The sequence below is a fragment of the Perna viridis genome, chromosome 2 (genome assembly GCF_037379345.1).
Source record: "Perna viridis isolate PV_CMFRI_1.1 ecotype Kerala chromosome 2, ASM3737934v1, whole genome shotgun sequence".
Classification (NCBI taxonomy): domain Eukaryota; kingdom Metazoa; phylum Mollusca; class Bivalvia; order Mytilida; family Mytilidae; genus Perna; species Perna viridis.
The window spans coordinates 819,833-834,580 of NC_142446.1; the positions used below are offsets into that span (position 1 = coordinate 819,833).

Consider the following 14,748-nt stretch of genomic DNA (forward strand, 5'->3'; position numbering starts at 1 on the left):
TCATTCTACTTTAAGAATAAATATAAAAAATAATTATTTTACATCAGGATATTTGCCTTCTTACTCAATTGCATTTTTCAAACAACTTTCTGTTACATGGTCATTCTCTACTGGGTTTTTATGTGTTTGTTACATGGTCATTCTCTACACAGTTTTTTGTGTGTTCTGTTACATGGTCATTCTCTACAAAGTTTTTGTGTGTGTTCTGTTACATTGTCATTCTCTACAGGTTTTGTGTGCGTTCTGTTATATGGTAATTCTCTTCATGGTTTTTTGTGTGTTCTGTTACATGGTCATTCTGTACATAGTTTTGTGTGTGTTCAGTTACATGGTAATTCTCTTCAGGATTTTGTGTGTTCTGTTGCATGGTAATTCTCAACATGTTTTTTGTGTGTTCTGTTACATGGTCATTCTCTACACAGTTTTTTGTGTGTTCTGTTACATGGTCATTCTCTACAGGGTTTTGTGTGTTCTGTTGCATGGTAATTCTCTACATGTTTTTATGTGTTCTGTTATTTGGTCATTCACTACACAGTTTTTTGTTTGTTCTGTTATATGGTAATTCTCTACATGGTTATGTGTGTTTTGTTTCACGGTCATTCTCTACACAGTTTTATGTGTGTTTGTTCTATGGTCATTCTCTACAGGTTTTTGTGTGTGTTCTGTTACATGGTCATGCTCTACACAGTTTTTGTGTGTGTTCTGTTATGTGGTCATTCTCTACAGGTTTTTGTGTGTGTTCTGTTACATGGTAATTCTCTACACAGTTTTTTGTGTGTTCTATTCTATGGTCATTCTCTACACAGTTTTTTGTGTGTGTTCTGTTACATGGTCATTCTCGACACAGTTTTTTGTGTGCTCTGTTACATGGTCATTCACTCCATCGTTTTGTGTAGGTTGATATTGGAATTGTTGGTCCTTAACACGTTGAGTTATGGTTATAGAGGGCGTGATTGTAGATCTAACCTCTACTACCTCAATGGAGAGGTTATTTATTTCTGTGCTGGAGTTGTTGTTCTCCATAACCCAGAGGAACAAACACAGAGACATTACCTTGGCCATACAGATGATGTTAAATGGTAAGTTTATCTGTTGTTAAGCTGCAGACAAAACATGTCATTATGTTTCATGTTGACTTGTATTACAGTGTATAATTGTATTTATGAGAAATCTGTATCTGATATGGTTGTAATATGGTTGTAATCAATTAAAGCTGCTTCACCGTTTTTAAGGTTAAAGATATAAGTTCCCATGTAATTTCTGTTAAATATTTTTTAATGGCTGATTCACTCTAAACATACTAACTCTTGTAATTAAACATGTATGTTTTCATTCCCTCTTTAACATGTATGTGTTCAAGTTATGTTGGTGTGCATAAATTTTTCTATCCTGCTGTTTTATTTCCCCTTGTATTTATTTGCTTTGTACCCATTACATTAATGTATGTACAGCTACACAGTAGACCGTTATATATATTTTAGTTTAGCTATTCATCCTGATAAAGTAAGAGTAGCTACAGGACAAGTGGCAGGCCATGAGAGAAAAGACACAAAAGTAAGTCTTAAAATGCAAGTGATTTATTGTTCTTTTTATGACAGTAATATCTTCCAAAAACTAATTAAAATTTTTAGTTTACTTATCATTTTTTCTATCAAACTGCTCTTATAAAACATGTTTCTTGTTACAACATTAAAGAGAATCAACAATCAACAGTTAACTAAGCTAGGTCCCAAAGTACTTAGCTGTAATGGATATATATACAGTCACTAGTAGCTTTATATTCTTTGATTCAGAAAAAGAAAGAGGAATCTGAAAAGAAGGTAACAATAACATCTGTGTGTCTAATATAACACCTGACACTGTGTGTCTCCTCTAACATATCACCTGACACTGTATGTCTCCTCTGTCTAACATATCACCTGACACTGTGTGTCTCCTCTGTCTAACATATAACATGACACTGTGTGTCTCCTCTGTCTATCATATCATATCCAAATCATTTGCATGGAGCATGTTAGTTCTAGATTTAGTCAATATTACAGTTTAAATGACAATCTTCTCAATATATTTTCCACTGAATGTAAATTTTTGTCTCTATATACCCATTCAGATTATTATATTTTTAAAGTGATATAAAATGACTATTCACTATGTTACACTACGATGATAGGATATTACACTGGGATGTAGAATTCTTCATCTATGTCTGATTGTTGTACATAGTGATGAGGTAGGATGTCTTCCATGTGGATGTAGAATTCTACATCTCTTTTTGTTGTTCACACTGATGATGTGGGATGTCTTCCATGTGGATGTAGAATTCTACATCTCTTTTTGTTGTGCACACTGATGATGTGGAATGTCTTCCATGTGGATGTAGAATTCTACATCTCTTTTTGTTGTTCACACTGATGATGTGGGATGTCTTCCATGTGGATGTAGAATTCTACATCTCTTTTTGTTGTTCACACTGATGATGTGGGATGTCTTCCATGTGGATGTAGAATTCTACATCTCTTTTTGTTGTGCACACTGATGATGTGGAATGTCTTCCATGTGGATGTAGAATTCTACATCTCTTTTTGTTGTTCACACTGATGATGTGGGATGTCTTCCATGTGGATGTAGAATTCTACATCTCTTTTTGTTGTGCACAGTGATGATGTAGAATGTCTTCCATGTGGGTGCAGAATTCTATATCTTCCTCTTTTTGTTATACACAGTGATGATGTAGGATGTCTTCCATGTGGATGTAGAATTCTACATCTTTTCCTTAGTAATATTTGCTCAACTTGAGGATGTATTACACATGTGGAGAAACTCCTACAGCATTCACTGTACATCATATAATATTACTGTATGGTTTGTTTACTGTTTTTTTTACATTTTACTATCTCTATCTATGAAGATTGTCACTCTGGTTTTTGTTCTTTTTATACAACTGCAAAAAATGCTGAAGCAAACAACTTGATTTCAAAATACACAGTTACTCGACTTGTAGATTACACCATGGTCATATCCCTAATTGATGTATCATGTAAGTAATTGAAGTGTGTACTTTTTCCTCCATTATGAAGACCTTGCCTGTTCTTAATGTTTATACAGACAGTCAGAACAAAATCATGTCTAATTAGATGTACTGATTATTTTGAATAATTAAGAAGATATTTTATTAATAGTTGGTTATTTTATTTCAGCCACATGTAAGGATTTGGCATTCTACAAGTCTCAATACTCTCCATGTCATAGGCCTTGGAGAATTTGACAGATCTGTTACCTGTTTGTCTTTCTCCAAACATGTGAGTGACAAATTATTCAGTTCAATTTTCCATTTTGTGAAATGTTTTAAGATAGATTGGGAAATGGATTATACACAGGAAATATGCAGGCCTTAGCCTTAGTTTTCTCCCATTCTTAGCCAGTGATTAAAAATGTGTGTGAGATTTTAAACATTGGGCAGTGATTAAATTTTGGCGCAAGTTTTTTCTACCATTTTAGGCTAAAAAAAAATATGTTAGGTTCTCAGGCACCGCCACATCCCTGAAAACCCTCCCGCATCTGCGGTTTTTATTACGGTAAAATCCGGAAATTTTCATATTCAGTCTGAAATCAACTTTTAATTAGTTACAGAATCATTTGTGTGCTTGGCAGAAATGTAAAAAGTATGATGTGAATGAGGCTTTTATTTAACATTGATCATTAAAAAAGAAAGTTTGTCTTGTGGTGGAGAGATGGCTTTTATTTCTTGCCACATCCCATATTTCAGTAAAGTTTTTTTGCCATGGAGTATTTTATTTAACTTCTCAACATCCTGTACGTTTACAGAATTGTTCAATTCAATGAAACTTCTCAGGAAAAAAAAAAGCATCCCTCCTGCATCAATTTTTTTGAAGTAGTGGCCTCAGAACCTAGGCATTTTTTTTGTATGGCCTTACGTTTTCCAAGTTTTCTACAAATTTCATGGGAGAAACTGATACTCCTTCAGCATTTTATCAAGTAGAGAAATAATGTAAACCACTCGTTACGGAAAGAAAACTATGTTTATCTGTGTCTCTTGAATTATCCAGAAATATTTGATGGTAGATAACTACTAGTTATGATTTAAGATCAAAGTGTTCTGAGCTTTTTTAATTAAATATTGTAAAATATTCATGGTTATGGGGAAAATGATCAGTTCATCGATTCTTGAATTCGTGGAAGTAACAACTATATCATACAAACGAATGGAAAATTTCCTTTTGGTTGAGAATCAAATTTCGTGGTTTACAAACCCAACAAAAAATTGCAAAAATATTTGCCCTAGGAACAATAATACTTTCACAGAACCATAAAATATTTGATACAGGTCTCTACTTTGTCTTTGAATAACAACTGAAATCATTGCGACATATCTTATATCTTTCATTGTATGATAAATACTTCCACAATTACTTTTTTTTGCTGAGTGAAAATTGGCAAAAATTGTACACTGTTAAAGTTAGTTTGTATTTATTTCCTATAATAAACAATAACAATGAGTACATACAACTTACTAGAGAAATGTGACTGGAGATCATGTGAATGAACTCCTGACTTACTTTGTAGGATGGTGGAGCGAGATTGTGCGTTGTTGATGAAAGCAATGAACACGAATTGTTTGTTTTTGATACTGAAAAAGGACGCAAAATTGCCTCTACTAAGGTAAGAGTATGTATACTTAATACTGGCAAATAGGGATGTATCTAGAACGAATTGTCCTTTGTATCTAGAACGAATTGTCCTTTGTATCTAGAACGAATTGTCCTTTGTATCTAGAAGGAATTGTCCTTTGTATCTAGAACGAATTGTTCTTTGTATCTAGAACAAATTGACCTTTGTATCTAGAAGGAATTATCCTTTGTATCTAGAAAGAATTGTCCTTTGTATCTAGAACAAATTGTTCTTTATATCTAGAAGGAATTGTCCTTTGTATCTAGAATGAATTGTTCTTTGCATCTAGAAGGAATTGTCCTTTGTATCTAGAACAAATTATCTTTTGCATCTAGAAGGAATTGTCCTTTATATCTAGAACGAATTGTCCTTTGTATCTAGAAGGAATTGTCCTTGATTCTTTGTTACTTTTTTACATATTGGTTAAAAACAGTTCATTAGGCCAAGGACATTTGTCATATATTAAGTTGACAGATTTGTCATGTATTCTTTTTTTTACCTCTATCTCAAGATGGTTAAAGTTAAGGTGTGGTTTGAAATAAAAGGAATAATCATTGTCAAATTACCTTTGTTCCAAATTTGATACAAAATTTGTTTCATAAGTAAAAATAGGGTCACTTTCTCAAAAACAATTAGAGATAGACATTTTAAACTGGTAACAGTAGATGTTAGGCACTTCCCACTTTCATCAAATTTATTGTTCACTGTTCAACCAGTCAATTTAAAAGAACAAATTATTCTAGTTTTACCAGTCAAATGATAAACAACCAGAATTACAGAAAGCAATAACTGAGCAGGTAAATTAAAGCCCTTGTTTAAATATAACATATGCAGTAATATTCTCATGAGTCCATGATTGTTAATGTAATTTGACTCAGTTTTTATATACCAAGGATATTCATAATTCACAGAATCATTGACTACCATAGAATTATAGAAGGGCGATTTGATTTTAAATGAAATGATAAACTAGATAAATTTTTTTGTATGAAAATTATACATGAAAAACAGATTTGTTTTCCAAAAAAATGGAGGACACCAGATGATATATGTGTGATGAAAGATTAAATAGATAAATATATTAGAACAGAAGGTAGATGTTTATAAGCATGCTTTGTGAATTGAAAAGTGATTTCTTTAGGTATAAAATTGAAAAGATTGCAGTGTAATATAAATGGATTGATTCATAATATTTATGTTGTATGTAAAGACATAGTTAAATTGCTGTAAAATTTGGAAACAACATGACAAAGTGCCTGAAATATGTGTTAAATAGGGGCATGTACTCAAATATTTTTGAAATTTTCTTGAATTATTTTTCTCATATATTAGAAAAAGATTGAGTGAATTTAATCTCACCATCTGAGATTACTTGTTTATAATATGCTAATAATCTTGGGATATTGTCTGATAAAGCAGAGAATCTGAAGTAGAAATAAAATCTGTTAGGTTTATATATATTTAATTATTAAGATAAAATAAAATAATTATTTTGAACAAAAGTGGAATGTCTTCTGAAAGAGATTTTTAAGATTGGTTGTGATGATATACAGTGTCCATCTGGTTCATTTAAAGAAACACAAACTTTACTGTATAACAATACATTGAAGGCATCTATTGTATAATGGCTAACGAAACATGAAGATGGTCACATTTGAATAAAGTATGTGACTATTTATTAAAGAGTTTTTAAAAAATGATTTAACCTGTGGAAAACAAATAATGATTGTAATTTTAATTTGAGGATACTTTTATAGGGAAGTCAAGACCCAATATTAGCTGTAGAGTTTCATCCCTCAGAACCCAACAGTATCGTTGATGTTGGCAAATCACATATACAGTTCTGGACATTGGAGTCCGGAAAACTCACAAAGAAAAGTGGTATATTTGATGTAAGTTTTAGATTAACAAACATCCTCTTTTTAGTCACTTTTACTGGTATAGAGAGATACTGATAAGTTAAAAAAAACATTTTGATAAAATTTTATATTATGAACATACTCACAAAGACGCACATGTCTGTCATTTATAGCACTAGACAACAGTAAAGATGTGTATTACCTTTCTGTGAGTCAATTCTAGCACTAGACAGCAGAAGGGATGTGTTCTACCTTTCTGTAAGTCAATTCTAGCACTAGACAACAGTACCGATGTGTTTTACCTTTCTGTAAGTAAGTTTTGGCACTATACAACTGTAGGGATGTGTTCTACCTTTATGTATGTCAGTTCTGGCACTAGACAGCAGTAGGGATTTGTTTTACCTTTACATAAGTCAGTTCTAGCACTAGACAACAATAGGTATGTGTTCAACTTTCTGTAAGTCAGTTCTAGCACTAGACAGTGGAATGGATGTGGTCTACCTTTCTGTAAGTCAGTTCTAGCACTAGACAACAGTAGGGATGTGTTCTACCTTTCTGTATGTCAGTTCTAGCACTAGACAGCAGAAGGGATGTGTTCTACCTTTCTGTAAGTCAATTCTAGCACTAGACAACAGTACCGATGTGTTTTACCTTTCTGTAAGTCAGTTCTACCACTAGACAGCAGAAGGGATGTATTCTGCCGTTCTGTAAGTCAATTCTAGCACTAGACAACAGTACATATGTTATTTTACCTTTCTGTAAGTCAGTTAAAGCACTAGATAGCAGTAGGGATGTGTTCTACCTTTACATAAGTCAATTCTGGCACTATACAGCAGTAGGGATGTGTTCTACCTTTATGTAAGTCAATTCTAGCACTAGACAGCAATAGGGATGTGTTCTACCTTTCTGTAAGTCAGTTTCAATAGAAATTTTATTCTCTAGAATCAACAAAACATTCTTCAACAGATTTTGATAAGACTTAGTAGATACTGAGTCAGTAGGATAATCTAGAACCCTGATGATTTTTAAGGCCACAGAGTTTTACACAGCAAGGGGATGCCACACATTGTGTTTAACTTGAGTTTTACACAACGAGGGGATGCCACACATTCTGTTTCCCTTGAGTTTTACACAGGGAGGGGATGCCACACATTCTGTTTCCCTAGAGTTTTATACAGCGAGGGGATGTCACACATTGGGTTTCCCTTGTATTGAGGTATAATTTTTGGGGAATTTTGCGACAATTTCCACCAAAATGTACATTATGATGTTCAAATAAAATCCATGGATTCAAAACACCAGTCACTTAATAAAAGTACATTCATAAAACACCAATGGCTTAGTAAAAGTACACTCATAAAGATTCAGCTGATTGAAGATGACAAGTTCCAATTTCAATACTAATTTATGTAGGCTAGTGAGTTACTTAAATCTGTCATTTTCGTAATATTTTATATCTGTTGAAATATACCTTAACTTATTTCTACTAAATTGTACTTTTCCTGTATAATTTCATTTGATATCCACACATCAAATGCATTAAATATATGAAATAGGTGTCTATATATTTATTGTCTTGCAAGACAAAAAATCGACCTAGATAAATTCGTATGCATGTGACTTCTGGTGACCTTAATCCACGCATGTGCTGTAAGGGTCGCTTCTTTAATTACAAATCTGATTGCAAAGTGAAAGTGGTTATCCAACTGCAAGGAAGACTGAAGGACTCCAGCCATAAAAGAAAAAAAGTTCAAATATATAAAATGATTGTAAATACTAATATCATTTACTGTGAAAGTAATTTACTTCGTGGATACCAATTTTCGTCGATTAGGGAAGAAACACAATTTTGTGGATTCTTGAATTTGGTTGAGAACCAAATTTTGTGGTTTGGCCTACCCATGAAAACCAAGAAAATTGGTACCCCACGAACAATAGGACTTTCACAGTTTTCTTTTTTCTTTGGTTTACAGTGACTGTGTGTAAGATGCCCTAAAATAAAAACTTGAAAATGTACCAGTATAGAAAAAATGGCCTCAGTGAGTTGTAGTTACTTGACCTTTAGAGGTTGAGATCATAATTGATAGCTATTTAAACTTAAAAGACCAAAAGATCACACAGGTGTTCTGAAGTAGTTAAGTTGGACATATTGGTATAATGTAGGGCAGATTTCTACCTGGAGAGCTATTTAAACTACTCTGTACCCTACCTAAATTTGTATTGAAATTGGAACTCATCTATTTCAACTAGCTGTAAAACACCAATGACTAAGTAAAAGTACATTCACCAATGATTGTTTCAATTTTTTTCTTCAGAAATTTGATAAACCAAAGTATGTATTATGTGTTGCATTTGCTGAGAATGGTGATGTTATAACTGGTGATTCAAATGGCAGCATAATCATTTGGCCTAAAGGTAAATCACATTATTCTTTTAAATCATGTTATTTCTTTCAAAGAACTTTTTCTCTGATACTTCTTGACCAATTGGAACCAAACTTGGTCTGAATGTTCCTTGGGGTATCCTGCATACAACTGATGTGATTTGGGGATTTTGATAGGTGGAAAAACATGGCCACTGTTACTAAAAATAGAACGTAGGGGTCAGTACTGTTTTTGCATATATCCCCAAATCTGGTAGTTTTAGCTAAATTCTGACACTGTAAAAGTGTTTTGCATGATGGGATCTATCTATGGTGAAATTTTCATTTTAATCTGTCAAGCCATGTTGGAATTATTGCCCCTTTTCGACATTTTTTGTTGTTGCTATTTTTAATGTTATTTCTTTCAAAAATCTTCTATTTGACACTACTTGACCAATTGGAACCAAACATGGTATGAATGTTCCTTTGGGTATCCTGCATAGAACTAATGTGGTGATTTTTGATCGGTTGAAAAACATGGCCACTGTTACTAAGAATAGAACATACGGGTCAGTAGTTTTTCGCATATATCTCCAAAACCGTTAGGTTTAGCCAAACTCTTTCAGTTACTGAAATGATCCTTATTATAAGGCCTTCAAAGGTCTTGAGGGATCAAAGTTGTTGGATGACTCCTTATAAGAGTTATTGCCCTTGAAAGATGAAAAATTAGCCAATATCTTGAAAATTATAATAGATAGAAAGAAACTTTCCATTGCTGAAATGATCCTTATGAAAATATTAAATATTACACCGGGAGGCCAATAGTCAGAAATAAAACTTGCTGTTTCCTCAGTACAATTACTAAATATTAGTGGTATCTTAATTGACCTAATTGATAAAAACACAAAAAGAAAAGAAAAAAATTATATGCTGTTTGTTGATGGAAGCAGGTAATGCAGTTTCTTGATGATGACGATGATGTCAGTATATTTTGCTTTGATAGCACAAATTCAAAATGAAAAGAGATACTTCAGGAACAGAATTCTGTAATTGAAAAAATACAAGACAAAAACAAGTTGTAAAGGGTATCAGCAGACAATACTTCAAAATTATTTGAATTATCAAGATCACAAATGTTGGGCCTGTTTTTCATTAACAAATATATTGAAATTTTCCTTAAATCTGTGAATTGTTTGGTTTAAATTTTAGTTGAGAAAGGAAATTGAGGACAATTTCAATTTGAGATTATTTATGAAACTGGGACTTAAAATTTTTTTTATTAAACATTTAAGGACTTGTGTGGGATGAAGCGAAAAAAGAATTATGTGAACCAAAAACTGAAGAAACTTGCAGAAAGGAGAATCTGTTGCTATAATGTGCAAACTAACAACTCTCTTAAATTTTATTGAAAGTACTTTTTAGACTGTTGGCAAAATGTTGTTTAGAAAGCTTTTACATTTTGTCCTACTTCCTGCGATTACTTTTTATCTTGGCATTTGCATGAAGACCTTGTTTTATTTAGACATCTAATAAGTTTTCAATTATTCCGATTGGTTAGCAAACAGAGAACTGTATTGAATTAATAAATTCTTTTCTAAGGTACTCTATTCCATGTTTTCTGGTATGCTGGTGGCATTCTCTTACAAAGTTTTTACAATTGCTCAACTACATGAAAACCCCTTGACCAATTTTAACCAAACTTGGCAGAAATGTTGTATGCAAGAGCCTTTACAAAAAATTACGTTGGGTTCTGCTTGATTAAACAAGATGGCAGAAATAATAAAGAGGTCAACTTTAGCATCTGATAAAATTCTGCTTCTGTTTGATTAAACAAGATGGCTGTCAGTGGCATTTAGACTCTGATTGGCCAATTTTCAAAGATCAACTTCTCTGAAACCACTGGTGCAAATGTCTTGAAACTTAATAAGGTGAATGATCTCAAAGCCCTCTACAAACTATCCATTTTTTGTGTGGCTGAGGTGGCTCAGTGGGTGGCTGTGGCCATTCAAAATTGCCATTGGAACCCTAAAGGGAAACACATTTTGGCCTAATTCTTAGCTTTCACTAAGCCAATAGTGACCAAACTTGGCAGAAATAATGAAAAGGACAACTTTAATATTTAATGATATTTTGGTTCTGCTTGAATAAACAAGATGGCTGCCAGTGGCCATTTAAACTTTAAATGATCAAATGATATGACCACATGATTTTAAGTTCTCCAGGTGAGTGATTCAGGCTCACTTGAGCCTCTAGTTATACTGGTATTTTACTGTGTCAGATACCAATGATGTGTCATACATTAAAACACTAAATTTTGATATTCAAAATTATTGTTGACTTGATTAGGTACAACTAAAGCTGGCCAAGCTATAACTGGGGCCCATGAGGGAGGAATTTTCTCCATCTGTGTTGACCCTGAAGATGGTACATTGTTAACAGGTGGTGGAAAGGATAGAAAAGTTATACAGTGGAACAGCTCATATGAAAGGACTGGACTGTGTAAAGAGGTGGGGCAATTAAGTATCAATAAAAGGCCTTGAAAAAAATAGCAGTCATATAATGATTCTAATGCTGTTGTCCATAGACATGTTTGGATAATAACTTGACTAAATGTCTCTTTTAGATTGTACTAAAACATGCCATAGCACTACTTTGAGGCTTGGGTTGATTTTTTTTTGTGGGGTTGTGAATTGAACAATTAGGATTAGTGGGTCAGAACACGAAGCATTTTTCTGATCTCTGCCGAGTCTGGACAAAAGTAAATATTCGGATAAAGTGAATGAATCTGTTTTAGATTATACCACAAGGTGCCATATATCAAAAAGATTGCTAGAATTAATTAAGGAGTTTGTGATGTGAACTGTTTTGGCAAGTAGAGCCAGAAATTGGTTTGAAATAAGCATTTTCCTGATGTCCCTATAATACCATACATGTATTGTGGGTTATTTTAGTGGGTGTAAAATTTGGTTATTTTTAGGTAAAGAGGTATACCAAGAATTTTGGTGTTTCTAAATTCGGTGGACACTAAGTGATAAACCTAGTACTTAAGCCCAGAGTAAAATTTGGTGTAATTTATTTTGACGGTTTTAGAAAGACAGCTAAAATACACCAAAATAAGCATCACGCCATAATTACATGCTATGCGGTAACTTGAATAAATGTGAATGGATCTTTTTGAAATTGCAGCACAAGGTGCCATTTCCTCAAAGGAATGCTGGAATTGATTTTGGAGTTTTTGACTTGAACTATTTAGAAATAAAGGGCCAACAAAGCAACCATTTCAGTTCTTGTCAAATTTCTATAATGTATCGAACATTTAAATACAAACCAAATTCAGAGCTGTATTAAGCTTGATTGGTGTGTTCATCTTGCCCCAACTATTGAGGGTTAGACCTCTGTGGTCGTAAGAAGGTGTGCTGTGTGGAGCATTTTATTGTTGTAACAATTTAAGGCATTTAGAACTATATATAACTCAGTTTTTGGTTTGATTTTAGAGATGAGAAAATAATTGTACATAAGAATGAAGTGGATTAATTTTTGTGGTTGATAATTTTTACAGCTTATGTTCAGTGAATATATTCTTGGATGTCAATTTTCATTGTGTTAGGGGACTTATTTTCATAGTTATCTGTCCTTCAAGAAAATTAGAAAAATTAATACATTTGCAGTGATTTACTTTAACATCTTCATTGTTACAAATTATTTATTCTGAGTAGCATTGGATCAGGTGGTTTATAATATCTTTCATTGACTACTTTTAGTAATTTTTTTTCCAGCTGCCAGAAGAATTTGGTGGAGTCAGAATGATCAGCAAAGGTCAAGGAGCACCAACATTAGTAGGAACGACAAAAAATACCATACTCTGTGGATCACTTGACCTTGAGCTTCAACCTTTAGTTCAGGTAGATTCTTTGCTGTATTTGATTCCAGCTAGACCATTTTGAACAGTTTGTCACTTTTGACACCCCTATATTTCACCTTTAGGTGGCAGGGTATCCTGTCAGCTTTCTGTGGCAATCACCTGCCACAGCAGTTTGAAATTTTAACACATTCTTCCTGTAGACATGCAATATGGTGAGATCTATTTTGGTAAAATTCAACAACAAATTTTTTAAACAACTACTCATCACGGTGGTTTGAAATTTAAAACATTCTTCTTGTAAGGTATGCCCTATGATGGGATTCATTTTCGTAAAAATTCTACAACAGCTTCCTGAGGATTTTGTTTATTTTCTTTATATTGTGATTGAAGGTGGGGGTATCACTAGTGAGCTATTGCTCAGTCATTGCTTGTTACATTTTTTAATTTTCACATGGAAGTTTTTCTTCATATATGTAGGGACATATGGATGAACTTTGGGGTTTAGCTTGTCATCCATCACAACAGCAATTCTTAACAGCAGGATCAGATAAGATGATTCACATGTGGAACAGTACAGCAAAAACAGCAGTTTGGTCTCTGGAATTACCTGTATGTATAGTATAATACAACTGGTTCCAATAGGATCAAGAACATTACTAATGTCACTCAACAAATGAACATGTCCTATATTTAAGAAGACTATTCTATAATAAGCATTATATTGATAGAATTTTGGCCGAAGAGGTCCATTTAAACAGCATAATTAAATATAGCTTTTTGAGCTCACCTGGCTGAAGCCTATGTGAGCTATTGGCATAACTTGGTATCTGTCGTCGTCATCCATCGTCGTCTTTGTTGTCTGTTAACAATTTTTCAAAAATCTTCTTCTCAGAAACTACTGAGCGGAATTATATGACACTTTGCACAGATTTCCCTTAGTGTATCTTGCACAAAATATCTGTTTAGATTATTGATTCGTTGAAAAACATGGCTGCCGTTAATAAAAATAGAACAAAGGAGTCGGATAGTAGTTTTTTCGCATATATCTTAAAACCATTAGGTTTAGTCAAATTTAGACAGTGTAAAAAAGTTCAGCATGATGAGATCTATTTGTGGTCCAATTTTCATTATAATCTGTTAAGCCATGATTGAGTTATTGCCCATTTTTCGACGTTTATTTGCCATTTTTAATGTTATTTCTTTCAAAAATCTTCTTCTCTGACACTACTTGACCAATTGGAACCAAACTTAGTATGAATGTTCCTTGGGAAATCCTGCTTAGAACTGGTGTGGGGATTTTTGATTTTCAAAAAAAACATGGCTACTGTTACTAAAAATAGAACATAGGTGACAGACAGTAGTTTTTTTTTGCATATTATATCTCCAAAACCGTTTGGTTTAGCTAATTTCTTTAAATTCTGAAATGATCCTTAATGATAAGTCCTACCAAAGTCTTCTTGAGTCAAATTTGTTGGACATCTTCTTGTTAATTAAATTTATTGCCCTTGAAAGATGAAATTTTACAAGGTGAGCGAGTCAGGCTCCTCTGAGCCTCTTGTTTATATACAGTGGGAGTTCTTTCTTCAAATCTCTGAAAATGGGAGGATAAAAGTTTGTTTAAAAGTAATAAATGTATGTTGTACCTCACTTTTGGACTAATTTAGTCCTGTGAAAATCCTTTTCTAAAAAGTTTATTTTTGCAATTTGTATAGATGTATATTCATACATGCCAAATGACCGGCAATTGACAGGTCACACCCGCAAAAAATCCCCCTTCACCTGCCAGCTATGATGACCTGCCATGGTCATTGTTATCAGCCACAAAAAATAGATCAGCACCAAAGAAATTCCTGACAGTGACCACCTTGTTCCCTTCAGGCCATTGTAGTGTCTTGGGGCTGAGACATGTGAAAGAACCAAGATGCTTTAGAAATGCAACGTTCTATTTTTTCAATGAATGTAAGCCGCTACGATCA

The 14,748-nt window shown here is 33.3% G+C and overlaps 1 protein-coding gene across 11 annotated transcripts in view; it reads left to right on the forward strand.

Annotated features, from left to right (window-relative positions):
* Positions 1-14,748, forward strand: part of LOC148623234 (echinoderm microtubule-associated protein-like 2) — a 65,161-nt gene that overhangs the window by 40,344 nt on the left and 10,069 nt on the right. For 8 of the 11 annotated variants that reach the window (XM_088564916.1, XM_088564912.1, XM_088564917.1 and 5 more), the window contains 10 exons: positions 933-1,079; positions 1,482-1,554; positions 1,794-1,820; positions 3,198-3,299; positions 4,585-4,680; positions 6,447-6,581; positions 8,864-8,963; positions 11,257-11,417; positions 12,687-12,812; positions 13,250-13,381. In XM_088564916.1, coding sequence (XP_088421042.1) covers positions 933-1,079; positions 1,482-1,554; positions 1,794-1,820; positions 3,198-3,299; positions 4,585-4,680; positions 6,447-6,581; positions 8,864-8,963; positions 11,257-11,417; positions 12,687-12,812; positions 13,250-13,381 — 1,099 coding nt within the window. The remainder of the gene's footprint in view (positions 1-932; positions 1,080-1,481; positions 1,555-1,793; positions 1,821-3,197; positions 3,300-4,584; positions 4,681-6,446; positions 6,582-8,863; positions 8,964-11,256; positions 11,418-12,686; positions 12,813-13,249; positions 13,382-14,748) is intronic. The other 3 variants (XM_088564918.1, XM_088564913.1, XM_088564911.1) reach the window with 1 other exon arrangement.